Genomic DNA, 25,571 nt, shown 5'->3' with positions numbered 1-25,571 from the left:
TTCACGCATTGGGGCACATTTTGGACTAAAAAAAATGACATTATCTTCTTGTATGGTTGTACAAAAGTGCAATATTGTAGATTGTAGGATGTAGAAAGCCTCACCCGATTTATGAAGACTTATTGAGCGGAGATTTGGAAACAGCTGTGATAGAGATCCGTCCGAATCTTCAATGGCCAAAATGTTGTTATTTGCAAGGACGAGGGTGTGGAGAGAAGGAAACATGGTGCCCAATTTACACACATCTGACCAGTACTGGAGATTATTGTCCGTTATGTGAAGAAGTTTTAGAGAATGAAAACAAACCGGAGAACTGACGACGGTGTCATAGTCATTAAGGCACAAGAAGAGCTCCTCCAAGCTGAAAAGGGAAGACATGATGTTATCAGACAGTGTCCGTATGGGAAGATATGAGATACAGTTTAGGATATCACATGACCGGGGAGAAACTTTATTTTGGTTCCCCATGAGCACAAAGTAATACATATCTAATCCTGTGTGCTGCCAATCATGAACCTGGCCTGTGCCGACACCGTGCAAAATTAGTCTACGGCTACAAGGGTACAAATCTCCATTACAATTATCTCTTGCTGCTGGTGCCAATGGAGCAATCCCAGCCCTCCAATCACATATATGTCAGACGTAAAGTTCAGATTTACATACAACTATACATACACAATTGTTTTCAATTAAAATGAAAAAAATAAAGTTCTCGGCAGACATATGCCTAAAGGATAATCTTACCACTCTTCCTACCCATGTACACTATGGGTACATTTGTTACATACACTAGGAAAATGTTGCACCATGTACAATGAGGGTCAGTGTTATGGGGGAACATACTGGGCAATTGGCCAGGGTCACCGTGCCTAAAGGGGACCCCTTTGTGATATGGCAGCTGTTAGAGGTTGCAGCATTCTTCTGTATATAAAGGGGGCACCCCTTGTCGTCACTACTCTGCAGTATGTAGAGCTCCATGTACACTGGTCCATTTGAAAATTCTGAAAACCAAAGAAAAAATCCCCTTAAAAATACACTTAAACACTAGAAGTCCCAGGAATTTCGAGCTCTATAGGGTTCCAATGGTAGAAATGTTAAATGACCCCTCCCTGGGACTTCTAGTGTTAATAAACACTTATTAAAACGGTATACCCTAGAACTATCGATAGTCGTACCAGACCATGGTCAAGTGAAGGGGGTGCAAAGCACACAAACTTAGGTGCAAAGAAAGGGGTAGTGGTATTAGGGTGACAAACCACCAATAAAATCAAAGCCAAGCGTTATAAAGGGCTCTAGGTCTAGCAATTAGCCCTCTCCGTCACCTGCCTACCAGTGGAGTTGTACCATAATTTTTTTTGGTTGTCCCCCGCTCCTCGTCGACTCTCCCCTACCTTGCCCTATATAGATAGTTGCCAAAAAATGGCCCCCGTCACCATTAATACGTGTGCAAAACAAACTGTGCCCACAACCGTGCCCATATAGTCAAATATGAGGTAATATGTTGGTCCTCCTCAGTTGTTAAAAAACTTAAATCTAATGCCTGAGTCTGCAAACCAGACTAAGGCCTTGTGCGCACTGGGAAATGAAATTTCCTTGAGAAAATTCCGCATGCTCTCAAAGTTTACCGCACCCGCGGTAAAAAACCGCGGGAAACCGCACCCGAAAACCGCATGCGGTTTGCCGCGGTTTGTTGCGGTTTTACCGCGGTATTATTCGCGGTATTGCCGCGGTTTTGCCGCGTGCGGGTTGGGATGTGCTTTATTGCATTCAATGCAATAAAGCACATTGAAAAGAAAAAAAAAAAAGTCATTTAATTCTGAGATAGTAGATAGACAGAAGAATAGATAGAGGGATAGATAGACAGACAGAGGGATAGATAGATAGATGACAGATCGCTGCATTTCCCACGGTCGGCAGTGAGTTCACATTACCGGCCGTGGGAAATGACCGGTAATTACCTCTGTTGTCTGCTGCATTCATTCAGCGCTGTGTCTGTGACAGTCGCGGCTGGATGGAAGCAGCGCAGGACCTGTGGATTATGCCGGAGCGGTGGATTACGCCGGAGCTTTGGTGCGGGAGGGGTTAATAAAATGGTGAACGAGGCTTGTTTGTTTTATTTAAAATAAAGGATTTTTCGGTGTCTGTGTTTTATTCACTTTACTTACGGGTTGATAGACGCTGCCATGATCAAGCCTGGAGTTAATGGCGGTGGTCCCCCACCACCATTAACCCCTTGTATTACCTTGCTGCCACTGCTACACGGTGGCAAGAAGAGCCGAGGACACTCCGGTAGTGCCGCATAATGCATGCGACAGTGTCGGAGTAGCAGCTGCGGCTGATATTCTCGGCTGCGGGAGGGGGAGTGAGGCGGGGGACATTATCCCTGCCCCTCTCCCTCCCCAGCCTGAGAATACCGGGCCGCCGCTGTGTGCTTACCTCGGCTGGAAGGTAAATATGCAGCGGAGCCCACGTTCTTTATTTTCTATATTTCCGTTTTCTTTCTATGTGTCTGTGATGTCTGTGTGTGTGTGATCTGTGTGTTTACTCTGCACGGCTTCCTCTTCCTGTAATGACATCACTTCCCTGCAAAACCGCAGACAAGCGATGCACATTACCGGAGGTAACCCGCGAAATACCGCAGGGAATAACGCAGGAAAACGCAGTGAACCGCACAGAATTTGCTGCCTGCGTTATTCCCTGCGGGATTTCATGATTAACATTGGAGTCAATGGAGTGAAATCCCGCAGCGATGTGCGGAAAAGAAGTGACATGCACTTGTTTTTGCTGCGGGATTCCCGCAGCAAAACATGCAGCTGTCAAATTCCGCCCAGTGCGCACAGGATTTTTTTTCTCCATAGGATTTGCTGGCGATTCACTGCAGAGATGTTATGAACATTTTCTGCAGCGAAACATGCAGCAAATCCGCGGAAAATCCGCGGCAAAATCCGGTAAGTGCGCACATAGCCTTATACTCGTAAGGCACAAATCCAGAATTATGAGGCCTAAAGATAATATAATGAAAATTCCCATCAGGGACTTATCTGCCAGGATCTCCAAAGAGCCTAGTCCCAACGAGTTTCCCCCCGAATTTCTTGGGGTTCTTAAGGGGACCTTCACAGGACAATAGTCCATGAACAAAAAGGCCATCTAATAATATACATTCCAGGAGCAGACTATACAGATGCCTGGATAAAGTCCCAAGATTGAGATTATGTAGTGTCCAAAGTAAGGTGATAGAGCTCTATCTGACCGCTGAAGGTTTATTTTGCACACGTATTAATGGTGACGGGGCCATTTTTTTGGCAACTATCTATCTAGGGCAAGGTAGGGGAGAGTCGACGGGGAGCACCCAAAAAATTATGGTGCAACTCCGCTGGTAAGCAGGTGACAGTGAGGGCTAATTGCTAGACCTAGAGCCCTTTATAACCCTTGGTTTGATTTTATTGGTGGTTTATTGTCACCCTATTACCACTACTCCTTTCCCTGCACCTAAGTTTGTGTGCCTTGCAGCCCCTTCACTTGACCACGGTCTGGTACAGCCATCGACGGTTCTAGGGTATACCGTTTTAATAAGTATTTAATAAAGTGTATTTTTAAGGGGATTTTTTCTTCTGTTTTCAATACTTATATTTCCTTTGATTATATTGTTCTTTCGTTTTTTTGTCCTGTTGAAAATGCACAGAGGTGACATGAGCAGAGGAAACAAGTGTGAGACTGTGACCGGGGTTATCTATGACGGCCGGTATGTCTCGCCCCGGTTGTGCTCACTCCATGATAGAAAGTAAATCCACTTTAGGGTTAATGCTGTTTCCCTACAGGCTGAAGGAAGGGTTAAATAGAATCAGGAACAAGGGCAGGTGTGCCGGGTGTGAGGGAGTGAACAGAACTCCCTGAGTCTCTGCTGGAGAGGCACATGTATTTTTGTTATGGACTTTTGTTTGGACATTAAAACCGTGTGCTGTGAACCTTAATGCCTGGATCCCGTGTCTTCTGCTGCGCAGCCGACCGTGCTACCTCACATATGGTGGAGAATCGGCGGGCATGACTGCCGGTGAGGTGTAGCATCCATCCCTGGTGACCCGGTAGCACATGTCCTGGATTCGAGCGGCTATACTACAGCCCAAACCCAGCGACGCCATGGAAGACATACTAAGGCTGCAGCAACAGACTAATGCACAGCTACAAGAGGCTAATGCACAGCAACAACAGGCTAATGCACAGCAGCAACAGACCAATGCACACCTGCTCCGGGCGTTGGACCGTCAGCAGCAATCCTTGCAAGTGCAGGAAAAAAAACTCCAAGAACAGATGGATCAGGCCAATGCACGTCAGCAGCAAGCCTTGCAATTGCAGGAAAAAAGGCACCAAGAAAAGATGGTTCTCCTGGCCAAGTCGATCCGTGCCGGACCGGCAGCAACAACCCCGGGACCGGGTGACGACGGCAGCGTCCGGAAAGCGGTGAGACAAGCGTTGCAAAAGATGACCCCGGGTGATGATGTGGAAGCGTTCCTGGCGGTGTTTGAGCGGGTGGCCGAGCGGGAAAAGCTGCCGACCCCGCAGTGGGCTGAGGTATTGTCGCCCTATCTGACGGGGGAACCCCAAAAAGCGTACCTGGACCTCTGTACCGAGGACGCCATTGACTATGTGACCCTGAAAGCCGAAATACTGGCTCGGTTGGGGGTGAATACCTATGTACGGGCTCAGCGGGTAAATCAGTGGTTCTATGAGGAAGCCAAACCCGTACGCTCCCAGGCCTATGACTTGTTGCATCTTGTAAAAAAGTGGTTGCAGCCTGACACTCTGAGCCCGGCGCAAATGGTGGAAAGGGTAGTAGTGGATCGTTTTGTGCGCACTTTACCCGTCACCGTTCAACGGTGGGTCGGACAGGGTGACCCGAGTACCCTGGACCAATTAGTGTCCCTGGTAGAGCGGCATGTGGCTACGCAGGACTTGATACAGGACACTGAGACTTTGCGTACCGCCCGTCGGTCCGGCCCCTCCAAGCCTAGGGCCAAGGACCCACCGCTGACAACGGTGCAGGAGTCCCCTACCGTCCCGTCTGAGGCCGCGGCCGCCATTCCTGAGGTCCGGAAGGTTCTGTACCCTAAACGACAACCCGTCAAGGGGGTTTCCGTCCCCATTAGATGTTGGCGGTGCCAGCGGGTGGGACATATGGAAGCCCAGTGTCCACTCACCACGGAGCCCATGGATTGTGGGGTTACCCGGCGGGGTTCAATGTATGCTCAGGTGGTGTGTACCGCTGACCTGGTCTCCCCAGAGACGGAGCCCCACTTGTGCCAAATACAGGTGAATGGATGTCCGGTTACAGGATTGTTGGATTCCGGAAGCTTAGTGACCCTTGTGCGATCCACCTTGAGGGCTAAAGTAAAGGCCACAGGACGCACCGTGGGGGTGGTTTGCATACATGGGGACCGCCGCGACTATCCCACGGGGATTGTCACCATCACAGCACCTTGCGGTCAGGTGCAACATGAGGTGGGACTTCTTAACACTCTTCCTTATGACGTGATCCTAGGAAGGGATCTGCCCTATTTTTGGACTTTATGGAGGGGACCCCCTAAGTCCCCTCAGATATTGGTCGGTCCGGGACCTGAGCCCTACAATCCTGAATCCGGGACACCTGCCGTAGGGGTCACCATGATAGGGACAGAGTGTGAACCCGATAGGTCGCCCCTAGAGGTATTGGCAGGAGAGGCTGAGACGGTCGAGCCCATCCCGGAGTTGGAGGCGTCCCCGGATACGTTTGGGACAGCCCAACTCCAGGACCCTACGTTAATACATGCCCGGAGTCGGGTGACAGTAGTTGACGGGGTGGCACAGCTGCCCGGTGCCCAGGTAAGGTACCCCCATTTCGCTCTTAAGCAGGATTTACTCTACCGGGTAGATGAAATACGGGGTGTGGGGGTAGAACAGTTGGTGGTGCCCCAGCCGCATCGCCGGCGGGTCCTCGACTTGGCTCATAAACACCTGATGAGTGGCCACCTAGGGGTCAAGAAAACGCAGGAGCGAATATTGCAAAGGTTCTATTGGCCCGGGGTCTTTGGGGAGGTAAAACGGTTCTGCGAAACCTGCCCGGAGTGTCAGCTTACCGCACTCCTGACCCATTTTCGCAGTCCGTTGGTACCGTTACCCATTATAGAAGTCCCTTTTGAACGGATAGGGATGGATCTAGTGGGGCCCCTCGTAAAGTCCGCTCGAGGGCACCAACACATCCTAGTGATCGTTGACTATGCCACCCGGTATCCCGAGGCGATACCTCTCAGACATACTGCAGCAAAGCTTATAGCTCGGGAGTTGTTTGCTGTGTTCTGCCAGGTGGGGTTGCCCAAGGAGATCCTTACGGATCAGGGGACCCCATTCATGTCTAAAGTGACCAAAGAGCTATGCCGGCTACTCCAGATCAAGCAGTTGCGTACGTCTGTGTATCATCCTCAAACGGACGGTTTAGTCGAGCGTTTCAATAAAACCCTGAAAACCATGCTAAGAAGGGTGATTTCAAAAGACGGGAAAGACTGGGATATGATGCTTCCCTATTTGATGTTTGCCATACGAGAAGTGCCACAGGCATCCACGGGGTTTTCGCCTTTTGAATTGTTATACGGGCGACATCCCCGGGGATTGTTGGACCTGGCAAAGGAAACATGGGAACAAGAGCCCACCCCCCATAAAAGTGTGATCGAACACATTTTGGGTATGCAGAACCGCATAAGCGCGGTCATGCCAATTGTGAAGGAGCATTTACAGGAGGCTCAGGCCGCGCAAAGCGGCCGCTACAATAGACAAGCCACCGTGCGGACCTTTAAACCCGGGGATCGGGTGTTGGTATTAATCCCCACGGCGGAGAGTAAATTCCTGGCTCAGTGGCAAGGCCCCTACGAGATAAAGGAAAGAGTAGGGGTGGTTAACTATAAAGTATTGCAGCCCGGTAGGCGGAAACCTGAACAAATATACCATGTCAACCTATTAAAACCTTGGCAGGAACGGGAAAGCCTGATGGCTGTTTTTTCCCCCACCTCCCTCCTCTTCGGGTCGTTCACATCCGGCTCCAGCGACCTCCGGAGAGGACGAACCGGAAGTAAGGATTGGAGAAGCCCTCACGAAGCAACAGAGGCGAGAGGCCAGACGGTTGGTTCAGCAGAACCCCGATGTCTTCTCCGAGCTGCCCGGTAGGACCAGTCTGATACGACATGATATTGTCACCGAGCCCCACCTGAAGGTACGCCTGAAGTCATACCGGGTACCGGAGGCTCGACGACAAGCCATATCGGAGGAAGTAAAGACAATGTTACGCCTGGGGGTCATCAAAAAATCCCGGAGTGAATGGGCTAGTCCGATTGTCCTAATACCAAAACCCGATGGCTCCTTAAGGTTCTGCAATGACTTTAGGAGATTGAACGAAATATCCAAGTTCGATCTCTACCCCATGCCCCGGGTGGATGAGCTGATTGATAGGCTGGGACAGGCGCGATATTTTACCACGCTCGACCTGACCAAGGGGTACTGGCAGGTGCCACTTACGGAGTCCGCCAAGGAGAAAACCGCTTTTGTTACGCCGGAGGGTCTCTTCCACTATGTTGTCTTGCCTTTTGGGTTACATGGCGCTCCGGCCACGTTCCAGAGGTTGATGGACTTAGTGCTGGAACCCCACCAGGCGTATGCATCAGCGTACCTGGATGACATCATTATTTACAGCTCCGATTGGCAGACCCACTTGGAACAGGTACAAACGGTGGTGGACGCGCTTCGAACAGCCGGATTGACAGCCAATCCCAAGAAATGTGCATTGGGACTCACGGAAGCCCGCTACTTGGGCCATGTGATAGGCCAAGGAGTGATTAAGCCCCAAATTAACAAGGTTGAGGCGATCCAGAAGTGGCCTAGACCCCTGACCACGAAGCAGGTTAGGGCCTTCCTGGGGTACTACAGGAGGTTTGTAAAGGATTTTGCGGGACTCTCGGCCCCCTTGACGGACCTTCTCAAAGGCAAGAAGTCCGTCATGGTGCGCTGGACTCCGCAGGCCGAGGACTCCTTCCGGGCCCTGAAGGAGGTCCTGTGCGGACAGCCCGTTCTTGTAAACCCTGATTTCCGGAAGGAGTTCATAGTACAGACTGACGCCTCGGAGGTCGGCCTGGGTGCAGTGCTGTCTCAGGTGGTTCAGGGGGAGGAACACCCCGTCACCTTCTTAAGTAGGAAGCTCACCCCTCCCGAGCGGAATTATAGCGTAGTGGAGAAGGAGTGCCTGGCGATCAAGTGGGCCTTGGAGTCCCTACGCTATTACCTGCTGGGACGGCAGTTTCGCTTGGTGACGGATCACTCTCCACTGGTCTGGATGAGGTCCGCCAAGGAACGGAATGCCCGGGTTACCCGGTGGTTCCTTTCTCTGCAGAACTTCCGGTTTACGGTTGAACACCAGGCCGGTGGGTTGCAGGGCAACGCCGATGCCTTGTCCCGCGGCCCGTGTTTGATGGCTGGAGTTCAACCCCGCACGCTTGAACTGAGGGGGGGGGGGTATGTGAGACTGTGACCGGGGTTATCTATGACGGCCGGTATGTCTCGCCCCGGTTGTGCTCACTCCATGATAGAAAGTAAATCCACTCTAGGGTTAATGCTGTTTCCCTACAGGCTGAAGGAAGGGTTAAATAGAATCAGGAACAAGGGCAGGTGTGCCGGGTGTGAGGGAGTGAACAGAACTCCCTGAGTCTCTGCTGGAGAGGCACATGTATTTTTGTTATGGACTTTTGTTTGGACATTAAGGCTATGTTCACACACTGCGTTTTTTACCTGCGTTTTGGGTCCGTTTTTGCTGCAGAAATTTCTTGAGAAATTCTTGTAACCTTTCTGCAGACATTCCCCAGCAAAACCTATGGCAAAAAAAATTAGCTGTGCACACACTGCGTTTTTTTCTTAAGAAAATTCTTTCAGTAGATTTTCTTAAGAAAAAGAATGAGCATGTCACTTCTTTTCTGCAGCTAACTGCGTTTTTTGCCATAGATAATTGGCACAATAACGCAGGGAGCAACCAGCGGTAAAAACGCACCAAAAACGGACCGAAAACGCACCAAAAACGCGGCAAAAACACAGGTGCGTTTTTGGTGCGTTTTTTTAACACAGGTGCACTCTTAAGAAATTTCTTAAGAAAAATCATTTTTCTAGTGTGAACATAGCCTAAAACCGTGTGCTGTGAAACTTAATGCCTGGATCCCGTGTCTTCTGCTGCGCAGCCGACCGTGCTACCTCACACAAGAAAGAAGGTATTTCTCAAGAGTGGATGACGTATGTTACTATGGGCGTGTAGTATGGACGTATGTCATGGGCGTATACTCAGTTTGCCCCGGAAATCATCTCTCACTTGCGGGGTTTAGATAACACGGGATTTAGTGACGTATATTATAGTGGGCATAATCAAGTTCTCCCCGGAACCTTCCTATTACGTAATAGGAAGGTTACAGGAAGAACTTGATTATGCCCACTATAATATACGTCACTAAATCCCGTGTTATCTAATCCCCGCAAGTGAGAGATGATTTCAGGGGCAAACGGAGTATACGCCCATGACCTATGTCCATACTACACGCCCATAGTAACATACGTCATCCACTCTTGAGACATACCTACGTGGTGGAGTTAATAGGAACTGGGCATTTGAACCGCAATATGCGTTCCAATAACAGTAACCTCCGTGGCTGGTAGGTTCCGGGGAAAATTTGGTATACACCCATCACAAACATACGTCACTAATTCCCGCACTATTTAAACCCCGCAATTGACCTAGCTCAGTATACGTTACCTGATGAAGAGGTGAAACGCGCGTTGGGAAGCTTTGGCGTAACACAGATCAAGCAGTAAACGGGTCAGTACTTTAATGCAACCTTAATAGTATTTATTAATCGATGTTGTTTACACTGATGTAATACTACTAAAGGGAGGAATACAGGCTATACCTTTTTAAGGACTTAGTGCAAACCAATTTTTGGGGGAGTTTAACTATTTAATTACTGGATGCACTATAGTTAAAAATCTTCCCTGTATTTTATCATCTACATTGAGGCAGCATAATTATCGTATATAATTATACTGTTTTGAATCTGACTTGACTGTGAAGTCGCCCATACTGTGCACTGGTTGCTTGTTTTTTGTATTTTCTTGTGTTTTAAAATGTCTATGAATAAAATAATTTTTTTTTTTTTTTTTAAAAAAAAGAATTGGATTAATACCACTATTATTTCGCTGAATTTCAAAGGAAATAAACATGTGTATAATAAAACGTTTGTGATTGCAATAATGTTCTGGGAGAAATACTTCATTTTCTGGAACAATTTCAAGGGTGCCACGACTGTCGGCCATGACTGTGTATATACACCTTGCGCGCGCGCGTGTGTGTGTGTCTGTGTAATATATATAGATTTCATATCTCAAAACTCCATTTTGGATTTTATTGATATACAGCCCTGTGAAAATGATCCTTTCTTGTTGATCTGAAAACATCCGCATGTTAATCTATGCTGCGTTCTGTAACTCCTGGGCCACAATTTGCATTGTGTAATGTGTTCGGTCAGTGCTGTATCTGCCTTTGCGGATTTTAGGTGACAGAAATTCCCCCACAGACGCCCTGTGATACATACACTACATGAGCAGGAGTATACAGGAGCACTGGCCCCATACTTACTCCGGTAATTCCAGCAGCAATGTGTGCACGGTTTCCCAGGACACTTTACAATTATTGAGAACCAGCTTGCGAATACCAGAGAACGTTCCAGCACATTTCCTTTCCAAGACCGTCGCATCCAGAGGATTCGAGCTCAGGTTCAAAAACTGCAGCTGAGGCACATTGGCCACGATCTTACTGACCTATTGGAAAAGTAGAAATGAAAACACTTGGTGTAATACAGTAATATTCTGATATCACATTTACAAACTTCACCAAATTTAAAGTGGGTTTAAAAGGGAGTGGCTCGGTGCATCTTTGAGTGGCTTTGGCTCAGTGCACCATTACGCCGCCTTAATTTGCATCATGAGCAGTTCCCTTGATTCTGATTGGCCGAGCGAGCGCTATCAGAGTGATGTCTGACCACAAACAGTGGCGCTGCATGTGCACACTGGCTCTGATGGACTCCGCAGCGCACACAAGGTGAGGGCAGGCATCAATAGCTCCTGTCAGCGGCTGCCACTCGTTACAATAATACACATTGAAGGGTGGCAAACAAGCAGCTCCAGAGAAGAAGAGGCTGGAGAGAATCGTTACGTGTGAAATAAGTGAGACGGGTTTTCCATCTCTAACGTAAAAGTGCCTTCTCATAGACAATCAATGCTCTACACTGTCCAAGTAAATTTTTAGAATTAATTCTGATATATAAAACTTTCAACAGGGACCTTCACCAGATTGAGCATGTTAAACTGTGTGGCTGTCATTTCACAGCTGTGTCAGCTCAGCCTTTCCCCTCATACTGACTGCCAAGAGACGAGATCTGGAAGTGTTTGTAATCGCATGCCGCTCTGCCCTATACTACACAGTAGCAGCAGAATTCAAGCAGTGTTGCTTTTTTCCCCCTCTGTGATGCCTCCTGCTTATGATTGGTCAATGTCAAGCAGGGGAAGAAGTACACGCCCCCAGAGAAGGATCTCTGGTAACGCCCAGTTGAACCTATGATGGTTGATGAGAAACTAATAAAAAAGAAACTACATTTTACTCAGGTCTGTGGCCACTACGTCATGGTGCGGCAGTTCTAGCTCAAACTGGTGAAAGGTCCTCTATAAAACTAATCACTTTCTGCTGCTTTCTCATTGGTCTTATTTGCGTAGATCTTGTTCCCAAAAACACAGTCAATGAAAATGGACAGCCTTGTCCTATTTGTGTTTTTTTCTTATATATACAGATGTGGCAATGTTTAACTTTAGATTTTAATAAGAGAAGGTATTGATAAACATTTTTTTTTCCATTTCAATCCCATTAGGACAAGAACATTCAGATTTTTTTCTATTAACATTTTAGGGGTTGTATACTTATTTTCGTAATACTTTTAATTTATTTGTCTCGCTCTATTTTTCGCTTATTCAAAATGAGAATTTTTCGTTGTGAGCTACATGATACGGGCATAAATTGTGTCATAGGGAATCGCTTGTATCAGCGCTGGCTGTGGCATACGTAGAGTTAAACAATGGGGAGAAAAAAAAAAAAAAAAGAACATTCTTTGATCTGGACTGACAGCCGGGCTGTGTCAGAATACTAGTCATATGCCAGTATGCAGTTATTCCATTATAATCTGAGGGGCGGGGGAAGCATAACTTAGCTAATGACATCTTAACCCCTTCCTGACAAGTGACATACAGTACATGTACCTGACATGTCAAATCCCAATAAATGGAGCTGGCTCAGGAACTAATATGGCTCCATACACAGCTGGCGCCAGCTTTGTTACACAGCCGGCATCTGCCTCTAACTCTTGTGATTAGAGCTAATCAATTGGGACCATGGTAAGCAAGTGGTTGGACAGAGGGAGGGGGCTCTGTCACCCTATACCCCACCACATACCATACCTGTAATCAAGTCCATAGTGTTATCATGACAACTGGGGGTAGGAGAGGGGTGGGAAGCCTTGTGTCTACCATTTTGGTGTCTGCTAATTGCATGGCACAGCCTCATAGGACATGGCTAAATGTACAGTACAGAAATCACAGCTTTAAAGTGAACCTGGAAGGTGCAATATGCACCTAGACCTACGAGCAGTTCTGGGTGGATATTGCTAATCCCTACCTAACCATCCCTGTATACACTAGCATACATAAAGGGATCTTTAGAAAAAGAATTTGTAAAGATCCTTTATGATATGCCAATGAGGCCAGGGACTAGTCACAAGGGTGTTACTTCCACTGACTAGTCCACCCTCTTAAGCATGTTAGTATGCCCAAAGGGGCGTGCTAACATGATATTCAATGCCTATTGCCCAGTGTGATCAGCGGTGACAGGCGTATCTGTGTCCATTGTCACTGCCTCTGATGCAGAGTTTAGGCTCAATGCGCATGATGAGAGGTCCCAGCATTTCCGGTCATGTGCACTAGACCTCTCTGAAGCCAGAACGCATATACCCAGCTTAAAAGTGCACAATACCGGAAGTGCGGTGATTTCTGATCATGCGCACTGAACCTAAGCCCGGCGTCTGACGGGGTGACAACAGACACAGGTACGTGTGTCACCTCAGATGAAACTGGGAAATGGGCATTGAATAGCAAGTTAGCATGCTGCCCCTGTGGGTGTGCTAACATGCTAAGGAGGCGGACTATTCAGGGAAGTAACACTCTTGGGACTAGTCCCTGCGCTCATTAGCATATCATAAAGGATCTTTATAAATACTTTTTCTAAACATCTCTTTAGCTATGCTAGTGTATACAGGGACTGTTAGGCAGGGGTTAGCAATATGCACCCAGAACTGCTCGTGGTCCTGGGCATATTGCACCTGACAGGTTCCCTTTAAGTTATGTAGGAAATAGTAAAAATGTTTATTTTTTTAATTTGTTTATTAATACTTGAAACAAAGAACAAAAATTGAATCACCCTTTTTAATGTTTCTTTTTGTCTAAAATATTTGGTATCACTGCATGCATAAAAAATATCAGCTTTAAAGGGGTTGTCCGATACCTAATATTGATGGCCAATCCTTACTATCCTTAGGACAGGTCACCAATATTAGAACAGTGACCAGCTGCTTCCAGTGACGCCGGGGGCCGGACTTGATTAGCTGCAGAGTACAGCACCATCATAGTGGCCACAGTGGGGTACTGCAGATCCAAAACTATTGAAATATGTGGAAGTGAATATGCAGGACCACTGCGGCCACTACACAGCTGCCGGATCGGATATTGGTGACCTATCATAAGAACAGGCCATGTATATAAAAATACCAGAAAATCTCTTAAAAAATTACACCATTGTTTAGCCCACAAAGTGAACACTGCAGAAAAGATCAGTTTGCCCCCCCCAAAAAAAAAACAAAATAAAAAACATGAAATGGCACCAAAAGAAACAACATCTATTCTCATACAGCTCAATCATCAGAGAAATAAAACCTTTATGGTGACACAAACAAATCCTAATATACACCCCAATGGTGGGATTTTTGCTATCTTTTTCTTCCTTTTGAGTGGATGACATAATACTGTGTGGGATCACGTCAGTTATGTGAGCCGTGGACAGTGGGATTGTGAGGTATAGACACAATGTGGATGATGACTGCTCTCACCTCCTGCCAGTTGTCCAGCTTGTTACCGGACAAGTCCAGTTCAGAGACATGTGAGCAGAAGGCAGCGATCTCACTCTCGTCCCCGGCGTGGCTGATACCGCAGCTGTTCAGGACCAGAATACTGGGCAGATTCAGGCGATCTAAGAGGCAGAACATAGACAGACCGTCCGGATCAATAACAATGGAGTGATCATCTCTACCATGTACAATAGGTAACTGCACGTGTACACCATAAAGACATTATGTTCCAACATAACACAATTTAAAGCAACACTACAGCAAAATATTCAGATTATTATAGTGTACATAAGGCAAGACTTTGGGCGAGGGAACAGTCCACCACAACGTTGGGCGCGGGGGCACGCCACCACATTAGTTTACAAGGACAACTTCTGCGCTCGGTCACTTTTTTTTTTTCTGGATGCAATTTTCATAAAATCACCGTTTATAAACTGTAGCAGAAACTGAACTTAAAGAAAAGATTGATACCATCTCCTGGCTCCCGCCTGGATGCAGCGCAGGTTGCGCCATGGGGACACAGGAAGACGAGACATCAACGCTCCATCAGCAGCAGGACCACTGCGGCCTGTGATTGGCTGCAGCAGTCAGGTGACTAGAGGAGCATATCATCGTTTTTTTCTTGATGTCATATGACTTGCTGCAGCCAATCACATGCCGTGGCGGTCCTGCTGTTGCGGTCATGTCTCCTCTTCCCGTGTAGTGCAGACCATGGAGCGTCCTGCGCTGGATCCAGGTGAGTGTCGGTAGAGACGATAATTTCTTTTGTTATATTTTTACAGGTCCTGGGGAATTTTTCTTTCTCCACAGACAATCCCATTAAATAGGTATCCTGTTTCAATAAATTATTGCCCCTGGTCAACAAAACAAATCTGTATTTTTCTCCCCCCCCGGGTCCAGTGCTGCTCTCTGATGCTGCTCCGGTCTCTGTTTGTCTGTAGCACATCATCCAGCTCAAAGGCTTTACTGATATAGACAGCACGAGCCGCTGAGCCCAGTGATCAGGTCCAGTGCGAGACCTGGGGAGGGTAAGTAGAACAAAACTTGTTTTTTCTTTTACACTCAATTGCATCTTGGGAAAATATTTTACTGAAACCTCTTTTAAAAAAACAAAAAAAAAAAACAGTGCAGAGAGAGTGGCACATGGTATCCAGGACAGGTATAATGAACAATATACAAAGGACCATGGTGGTAACTACAGCTGAGATACGTGTGCAGCCCCGGGTGCAAGTCCTGGACTCTGTACCATCCTCGCACTGCCACAATGTGAGCTCTGCATTATGTAGCACTGCCATCTGCTGGGAATGAGCCATACTGTCCTCTGTGCATCACTATATGCCTGGCATTGTGTGGGGGCTATTTCTTTAGTATGCAGATGATCAGCACGTGAAGGACACACCCGGCTCACACAGCTCATCCATAATATATATATATATATATATATATATATATATATATATATATATATATATATATATATATATATATATATATATATATAATGTATGATGTATATATATTATATATATATTATATATATATATATATATATATATATATATATATATTTATATTTATATAAATATTATCTATATCTAAATCTATATCTATAATTGCCTTATTCTGTCTGTCTTGCTCCAAAATTGTGTCCTTACAGTGACAACCGTCGGATTGGTCCCGCCCCCCCCACGGATTGGCAGCTGGGCTCGACCTGGCCCCGCCCCCGCATTGATTGGCAGTTTGGCTAGGCCACGCCCTCACGCGGTGCCGCCAGGCCACGCCCCATCATATGTCGCTAGGCCATGCCCTCACACGGTGCCGTTAGGCCACGCCCCCTGACACTGCCGCTAGGCCACGCCTCCTCACACTATGCCGCTATGCCACGCCTCCTCACACTATGCTGCTAGGCCACGCCCCTCACAGCTAGGCCACACCCCCTCACACTATGGCGCTAGGCCACGCCCCCTCACACTATGCCGCTAGGCCACGCCCCCTCACACTATGGTGCTAGGCCACGCCCCTCACACTATGGCACTAGGCCACACCCCCTCACACTATGGCGCTAGGCAACGCCCCCTCACACTATGACGCTAGACAACGCCCCCTCACAATTTCCCGCTAGGCCCCACCCCCTCACACTATGGCGCTAGGCCACGCCCCCACTATGCCGCTAGGCCACACCCCCACACTGTGCCGCTAGGCCACACCCCCACACTGTGCCGCTAGGCCACGCCCCCCGCACACGTTGGGCACCTGAACACCTCCCCCCAGGACAACTCCTCCCATTATACTCCTCCTATTCTACTCCTCTCTGAGGGGTTTGCAGCATGGGGGATGGAGCATGATGGGGGGTGAAGCATGGGGGATGCAGCACGATGGGGATGCAGCACGATGGGGGGTACAGCACGATGGGGGGTACAGCACGATGGGGGGTGCCCAGAATGGGGGGATGAAACACGATGGGGGGTTTGCAGCATGGGGGATGGAGCACGATGGGGGGTGCAGCATGGGGGATGGAGCACGATGGGGGGTGCCCAGAATGGGAGGTTGAAACACGATGGGGGGTGCCCAGAATGGGGGGATGAAACACGATGGGGGGTGCGCAGCATGGGGGATGGAGCACGATGGTGCACACCTCCCCCCAAAACACACACACCGCCACACACGCACCGCACAATACACCACACACACACACTGGGAACCACAAACACCCCTCTACACAGACACCCACACAGACACCGCCGCGCACACACACAACACACAAACACCGCGGCACACACAAATATACGCACATACCGCGCAACATACACACATTGCACAAAACATACCTCCCCCCAAAAACACACACACACGCACCCCACACCCACACGCACATAAACTGCGCAACACACACAGCACCACACACAGACAACACTGCAGACACACAGCGCTCCACAAACAATGCAACACACACAACGCAACACACATACAGCACCGCTCTCACACCCCCCCACCCAGACAACACCCAGAACATTTACAGCGCCCTACACAAACACTGGCAACTACACACAACATCTATATATATATATATATATATATATATATATATATATATATATATATATATATATATATATATATATATATATATATATATATATATATATATAACAAAAATCATACATTAACTACACAATAAATTCTAGAATACCCGATGCATTAGAATCGGGCCACCTTCTAGTATATATATATTAGAAGGTGGCCCGATTCTAACGCATCGGGTATTCTAGAATTTATTGTGTAGTTAATGTATGATTTTTGTTATTTATATCGATGTTGTTGTGTGTAGTTGCCAGTGTTTGTGTAGGGCGCTGTAAATGTTCTGGGTGTTGTCTGGGTGGGGGGGGTGTGTGAGAGCGGTGTTGTATGTGTGTTGCGTTGTGTGTGTTTGTGGAGCGCTGTGTGTCTACAGCGTTCTGTGTGTGTGGTGCTGTGTGTGTTGCGCGGTTTGTGTGGGTGTGGAGTGCATGTGTGTGTTTTGGGGGAGGTATGTTTTGTGCAGTGTGTGTGTTGCGCGGTATGTGCATATATTTGTGTATACCGCGGTGTTTGTGTGTTGGGTGTTGTGTGTGTGCGGCGTTGTCTGTGTAGGGCGGTGTTTGTGGTTCCCAGTGTGTGTGTGGTGTGTTGTGCGGTGCGCGTGTGTGTGTGTGTGTTGGGGGGAGGTGTGCACTTCCCATCGTGCTCCATCCCCCATGCTGCGCACCCCCCATCGTGCTCCATCCCCCATGCTGCGCACTCCCCATCGTGCTCCATCCCCCATGCTGCGCACCCCCCATCGTGCTCCATCCCCCATGCGGCGCACCCCCCATCGTGCTCCATCCCCCATGCGGCGCACCCCCCATCGTGCTCCATCCCCCATGCTGCGCACCCCCCATCGTGCTCCATCCCCCATGCTGCGCACCCCCCATCGTGCTCCATCCCCCATGCTGCAAACCCCTCAGAGAGAAGTATAGTAGGAGGAGTATAATGGGAGGAGTTGTCCTGGGGGGAGGTGTACAGGTGCCCAACGTATGCGCGGGCATGGCCTAGCGGCACAGTGTGGGGGCGTGGCCTAGCGGCATTGTGTGGGCGTGGCCTAGTGCCATAGTGTGAGGGGGCGTGGCCTAGCTGGAAAATGTGAGGATGCGTGGCCTAGCGCCATAGTGTGAGGGGCGTGGCCTAGCGCCATAGTGTGAGGGGGCGTGGCCTAGCGCCATAGTGTGAGGGGGCATGGCCTAGCGCCATAGTGTGAGGGGGCATGGCCTAGCGCCATAGTGTGAGGGGGCATGGCCTAGCGCCATAGTGTGAGGGGGCGTGGCCTAGCGCCATAGTGTGAGGGGGCATGGCCTAGCGCCATAGTGTGAGGGGGCGTGGCCTAGCACCATAGTGTGAGGGGGCATGGCCTAGCGCCATAGTGTGAGGGGGCGTGGCATAGCACCATAGTGTGAGGGGGCGTGGCCTAGCAGTACCGCGTGAGGGGCGTAGCCTAGCGACACCGCGTGAGGGGCGTGGCCTAGTGGCACCACGTGCGGGGCGGGGCCTGGCCAAACTGCCAATTCATGCGGGGGCGGGGCCAGGCCGAGCCCAGCTGCCAATCCGTGGGGGGGGCGGGGCCATGCCGAGCCCAGCGTCCAATCCGCTGTTTGGGGCGAGCGTCCAATCCGTGGGGGGGCGGGGCCTTGGCGAGCCCAGCGGCCAATACGCTGTTTGGGGCGAGTGAGGGGGCGGGTCCATGCTGAGCGGCAAATCCGTGTGGGGGGATGGGGCCATGCCGAGCCCAGCGGCCAATCCACTGTTTGGGGCAAGCGTCCAATGCGTGAGGGGGCGGGTCCAGGCCGAGTGGCCAATCCGTGCAGGGGGGGGCGGGGCCATGGCGAGCCAAGCGGCCAATTCGCTGTGTCACCGTAAGGACACAATTTTGGAGCAAGACAGACAGACAGACAAAATAAGGCAATTATATATATATAGACTAGAAGGTGGCCCGATTCTACGCATCGAGTATTCTAGAATTTACGTATTGTGTAGTTCATGTATGATTTTTGTTATATATATATATATATATATATATATATATATATATATATATATATATATATATATATATATATATAGATGTTGTTGTGTGTAGTTACCAAGTGTTTGTGTAGGGCGCTGTACATGTTCTGGGTGTTGTCTGGGTGTGACGGGGGGTGAGAGCGGTGTTGTATGTGTGTTGCGTGTGTTGCGTTGTTTGTGGAGCGCTGTGTGTCTGTAGCGTTGTGTGTGTGTTGCGCGGTTTGTGTGTGTGTGGTGTGTTTTGGGGGGAGGTATGTTTTGTGCAATGTGTGTGTTGTGTGGTATGTGCGTATATTTGTGTGTGCCGCGGTGTTTGTGTGTTGGGTGTTGTGTGTGTGCAGCGTTGTCTGTGTGTGTGGGTGTCTGTGTAGGGCAGTTGTTTGGGGTTCCCAGTGTGTGTGTGTGTGGTGTGTTGTGCAGTGCGCGCGCGCGCGCGCGTGTGTGTGTGTGTGTGTGTGTGTGTGTGCATCAGCCTCTCTTCTCTCAGCCTACCTCTCCCAGCCTCCCTCCTCCCAGCCTCCCTCAGCATCAGCCTCCCTCTCCCAGCCTCCCCAAGCATCAGCCTCCACCAGCATCAGCCTCTCTCCTTCCAGCCTCCCCCAGCATCAGCCTCCGCCAGCATCAGCCTCTCTCCTTCCAGCCTCCTCCAGCATCAGCCTCCCTCTCCCAGCCTTCCCCAGGATCAGCCTCTCTCCTCCCAGCCTCCGTCCTCCCAGCCTTCCCCAGCATCAGCTTTCCCCTCCCAGCCTCCCTCAGCATCAGCCTTCCCCAGCATCAGCCTCCCTCCTCCCAGCCTCAGCCTCTCTCCTTCCAGCCTCCCCCAGCATCAGCCTCTCTCCTTCCAGCCTCCCTCAGCATCAGCCTCCCCTTCCCAGCCTTCCCCAGGATCAGCCTCTCTCCTCCCAGCCTCCTTCCTCCCAGCCTCCCCCTCCCAGCCTCCTTCAGCATCAGCCTTCCCCTCCCAGTCTCCCCCAGCATCAGCCTCCCCCTCCCAGCCTTCCCCATGATCAGCCTCTCTGCTCCCAGCCTCCTCCAGCACGCCGTGCTCCTCTGCCGACACTCACACACCCGATCGCATCCACTCACACACACCCGATCGCATCCACTCACACACACCCGATCGCATCCACTCACACACACCCGATCGCATACACTCACACACACCCGATAGCATACACTCACACACACAGACACTGACGATATCGCACATACGCGCTCACACTCACAACATCCGGAGATACCACATGCCTCTGGCCATGTGATCCTCCGTCAGGTCCTGGAAGGTCACAACAGCACAGTATCGAGGCCGAGAAGCAAGCGATATCGCCGGATGCTGTGAGTGTGTGGATGCGATGTGAGGTATGTGTGAGGTGTGTGTGAGGTGTGTGTGAGAGTGAGTGTGATCTGATGTGCGTGCATGTTTGTGTATGTGCTGTTATGTGTGTGCGTGTGGATCTTCCGCCGCAGCAGGACCTTGATGCGCTTGTAACCATGCGAGCATGGTTACCAACGTATCCACACCACTCCCGTGCGAGCGGGGGCCGGGGGGGGGGGTGGGGGAGTACAGTACTCACCTCGGTGACAGCCGTGTCAGTTCGGGGAATGCGCGGGGGGGGGGGGGGAGGGGGGGGGGGAAGTACAGTACTCACCTCGGTGACAGCCGTGTCAGTTCGGGGAATGCGCGGGGGGAGGGAGGGGGCAGGGCCAGAGCTAGCGTGCATTGCGTGAGGGGGCGGGGCGTGGCGTGGCCGAATTGCCAATGCCTGCAGGGTGCCAGGGCGAGAGGCCAATCTGTGGGGGGGCGGAGCCTGGGCGAGCGGCTGGCCAATTCGTGTGGGGGCGCAGCCTGGGCGAGCGGCCAATCGGTGTGGGGGGGCGGGGCCATGGCGAGCCCAGCGGCCAATCAGCTTTGTGTCACCGTAAGGACACAATTTTGGAGCATGACAGACAGACAGATAGACAGACAGACAGACAGACAGAATAAGGCAATTATATATATAGATAGATGTTGTTGTGTGTAGTTACCAAGTGTTTGTGTAGGGCGCTGTACATGTTCTGGGTGTTGTCTGGGTGTGACGGGGGGTGAGAGCGGTGTTGTATGTGTGTTGCGTGTGTTGCGTTGTTTGTGGAGCGCTGTGTGTCTGTAGCGTTGTGTGTGTGTGTGTTGCGCGGTTTGTGTGTGTGTGGTGTGTTTTGGGGGGAGGTATGTTTTGTGCAATGTGTGTGTTGTGCGGTATGTGCATATATTTGTGTGTGCCGCGGTGTTTGTGTGTTGGGTGTTGTGTGTGTGCAGCGTTGTCTGTGTGTGTGGGTGTCTGTGTAGGGCAGTTGTTTGTGGCTCCCAGTGTGTGTGTGTGGTGTGTTGTGCAGTGCGTGCGCGCGCGTGCGTGCGTGTGTTGGGGGGAGGTGTGCACTTCCCATCGTGCTCCATCCCCCATGCTGCGCACCCCCCATCGTGCTCCATCCCCCATGCAGCGCACTCCCCATCGTGCTCCATCCCCCATGCTGCGCACCCCCCATCGTGCTCCATCTCCCATGCTGCGCACTCCCAAACGTGCTCCATCCGCCATGCTGCGCACTCCCAAACGTGCTCCATCCGCCATGCTGCGCACTCCCAAACGTGGTCCATCCGCCATGCTGCGCACTCCCAAACGTGCTCCATCCGCCATGCTGCGCACTCCCAAACGTGCTCCATCCGCCATACTCCGCACTCCCCATCGTGCTCCATCCCCCATGTAGCGCACTCCCCCTCGTGCTCCATCCCCCATGCTGCGCACCCCCCATCGTGCTCCATCTCCCATGCTGCGCACCCCCCATCGTGCTCCATCTCCCATGCTGCGCACTCCCAAACGTGCTCCATCCGCCATGCTGCGCACTTCCAAACGTGCTCCATCCGCCATGCTGCGCACTCCCAAACGTGGTCCATCCGCCATGCTGCGCACTCCCAAACGTGCTCCATCCGCCATACTCCGCACTCCCCATCGTGCTGCATCCCCCATGCTGCGCACTCCCAAACGTACTCCATCCGTCATGCTGCGCACTCTCAAACGTGCTCCATCCGCCATGCTGCGCACTCCCCATCGTGCTCCATCCCCAATGCAGCGCACTCCCCATCGTGCTCCATCCCCCATAGTGCTCCATCCCCCATGCTGCGCACTCCCCAACGTGCTCCATCCGCCATGCTGCGCACCCCCCATCGTGCTCCATCCCCCATGCAGCGCACTCCCCATCGTGCTCCATCCCCCATGCTGCGCACCCCCCATCGTGCTCCATCTCCCATGCTGCGCACTCCCAAACGTGCTCCATCCGCCATGCTGCGCACTCCCAAACGTGCTCCATCCGCCATGCTGCGCACTCCCAAACGTGGTCCATCCGCCATGCTGCGCACTCCCAAACGTGCTCCATCCGCCATGCTGCGCACTCCCAAACGTGCTCCATCCGCCATACTCCGCACTCCCCATCGTGCTCCATCCCCCATGTAGCGCACTCCCCCTCGTGCTCCATCCCCCATGCTGCGCACCCCCCATCGTGCTCCATCTCCCATGCTGCGCACCCCCCATCGTGCTCCATCTCCCATGCTGCGCACTCCCAAACGTGCTCCATCCGCCATGCTGCGCACTTCCAAACGTGCTCCATCCGCCATGCTGCGCACTCCCAAACGTGGTCCATCCGCCATGCTGCGCACTCCCAAACGTGCTCCATCCGCCATACTCCGCACTCCCCATCGTGCTGCATCCCCCATGCTGCGCACTCCCAAACGTACTCCATCCGTCATGCTGCGCACTCTCAAACGTGCTCCATCCGCCATGCTGCGCACTCCCCATCGTGCTCCATCCCCAATGCAGCGCACTCCCCATCGTGCTCCATCCCCCATAGTGCTCCATCCCCCATGCTGCGCACTCCCCAACGTGCTCCATCCGCCATGCTGCGCACCCCCCATCGTGCTCCATCCCCCATGCTGCACCAGCATCAGCCTCTCTGCCCGCAGCATCAGCCTCTCTCCTCCCAACATCAGCCTCTCTACCCGCAGCATCAGCCTCTCTCCTCCCAGCATCAGCCTCTCTCCTCCCAGCATCAGCCTCTCTCCTCCCAGCATCAGCCTCTCTCCTCCCAGCATCAGCCTCTCTCCTCCCAGCATCAGCCTCTCTCCTCCCAGCATCAGCCTCTCTCCTCCCAGCATCAGCCTCTCTCCTCCCAGCATCAGCCTCTCTCCTCCCAGCATCAGCCTCTCTCCTCCCAGCATCAGCCTCTCTGTCCCCAGCATCAGCCTCTCTGTCCCCAGCATCAGCCTCTCTGTCCCCAGCATCAGCCTCTCTGTCCCCAGCATCAGCCTCTCTGTCCCCAGCATCAGCCTCTCTGTCCCCAGCATCAGCCTCTCTGTCCCCAGCATCAGCCTCTCTGTCCCCAGCATCAGCCTCTCTGTCCCCAGCATCAGCCTCTCTGTCCCCAGCATCAGCCTCTCTGTCCCCAGCATCAGCCTCTCTGTCCCCAGCATCAGCCTCTCTGTCCCCAGCATCAGCCTCTCTGTCCCCAGCATCAGCCTCTCTCATCCCAGTATCAGCCTCTCTCCTACCAGCCTACCCCAGCCTCAGCCTGTCTCCTCCCAGCCTCAGCCTGTCTCCTCCCAGCATCAGCCTGTCTCCTCCCAGCATCAGCCTGTCTCCTCCCAGCATCAGCCTGTCTCCTCCCAGCATCAGCCTCTCTCCTCCCAGCATCAGCCTCTCTCCTCCCAGCATCAGCCTCTCTCCTCCCAGCATCAGCCTCTCTCCTCCCAGCATCAGCCTCTCTCCTCCCAGCATCAGCCTCTCTCCTCCCAGCATCAGCCTCTCTCCTCCCAGCATCAGCCTCTCTCCTCCCAGCATCAGCCTCTCTCCTCCCAGCATCAGCCTCTCTCCTCCCAGCATCAGCCTCTCTCCTCCCAGCATCAGCCTCTCTCCTCCCAGCATCAGCCTCTCTCCTCCCAGCATCAGCCTCTCTCCTCCCAGCATCAGCCTCTCTCCACCCAGCATCAGCCTCTCTCCTCCCAGCATCAGCCTCTCTCCTCCCAGCATCAGCCTCTCTCTTCCCAGCATCAGCCTCTCTCTTCCCAGCATCAGCCTCTCTCTCCTCCCAGCCTACCCCAGCCTCAGCCTCCCCCAGCATCAGCCTCTCTCCTCCCAGCATCAGCCTCTCTCCTTCCAGCATCAGCCTCTCTCCTCCCAGCCTACCCCAGCATCAGCCTCTCTCCTCCCAGCATCAGCCTTTTCGGTCCCCAGCATCAGGCTCTCTCCTCCCAGCCTACCCCAGCCTCAGCCTCCCCCAGCATCAGCCTCTCTTCTCTCAGCCTCCCCATCCCAGCCTTCCCCAGGATCAGCCTCTCTCCTCCCAGCCTCCTCCAGCACGCCGTGCTCCTCTGCCGACACTCACAGATCCGATCGCATACACTCACACACACCCGATCGCATACACTCACACACACCCGATCGCATACACTCACACACACCCGATCGCATACACTCACACACACCCGATCGCATACACTCACGCACACACTGACGATATTTCACATACGCGCTCACACAATCACAACATCCGGAGATACCACATGCTTCTGGCCATGTGATCCTCCGGCAGGTCCTGGAAGCTCACAGCACAGTATCGCCGCCGAGAAGCAAGCGATATCCCAGGATGTTGTGAGTATGTGGATGCGATGTGATGTGTGTGTGAGGTGTGTGTGAGAGTGAGTGTGATCTGATATGTGTGTGTGTGTATATGTGTGTGTGTGTGCTGTTATGTGTGTGCGTGTGTGTATGTTCCGCCGCTGCAGGACCTTGATGCGCTGGTAACTGTGCTACCATGGTTACCAGCGTATCCCGTCCCCCGCTCGCACGGGAGCCCACACCAGCATACGCCGGCCAGCCCCAGCAATGCGAGGGTACGTGTTGGCTGGTTTGGCGGCGTAATCTGATGTGGGCTCCCAGGGGTACAGTACTCACCTGGTAGTCGTGGCTCCGTGACAGTGTCGGTTCGGGGAATGCGTGGGGGGGGCGGGGCCAGAGCTAGCGTGCATTGCGTGAGGTGGGCGGGGCGTGGCCGAGTTGCCAATGCCTGCAGGGTGCCGGGGCGAGAGGCCAATCTGTGGGGGGGGGCGGAGCCTGGGCGAGCGGCCGGCCAATCCATGTGGGGGCGCAGCCTGGGCGAGCGGCCAATCCGTGCGGGGGGGGGCCATGGCGAGCCCAGCGG

The 25,571-nt window shown here is 51.8% G+C and overlaps 1 protein-coding gene across 1 annotated transcript in view; it reads right to left on the bottom strand.

Moving 5' to 3' along the window:
* The window catches only part of TBCEL (tubulin folding cofactor E like), a 131,098-nt gene that overhangs the window by 35,646 nt on the left and 69,881 nt on the right, over positions 1-25,571 (bottom strand). Inside the window, exons 4-6 of the mRNA XM_075327631.1 lie at positions 14,256-14,395; positions 10,688-10,869; positions 105-361 (exon numbers count right to left, since the gene is read on the bottom strand). Coding sequence (XP_075183746.1) covers positions 105-361; positions 10,688-10,869; positions 14,256-14,395 — 579 coding nt within the window. The remainder of the gene's footprint in view (positions 1-104; positions 362-10,687; positions 10,870-14,255; positions 14,396-25,571) is intronic.

The sequence above is a fragment of the Anomaloglossus baeobatrachus genome, chromosome 11, assembly GCF_048569485.1.
Source record: "Anomaloglossus baeobatrachus isolate aAnoBae1 chromosome 11, aAnoBae1.hap1, whole genome shotgun sequence".
Lineage (NCBI taxonomy): Eukaryota > Metazoa > Chordata > Amphibia > Anura > Aromobatidae > Anomaloglossus > Anomaloglossus baeobatrachus.
The sequence above is the reverse complement of the archived record's forward strand: the minus strand, read 5'-3'. Positions and strand labels throughout refer to the sequence as shown.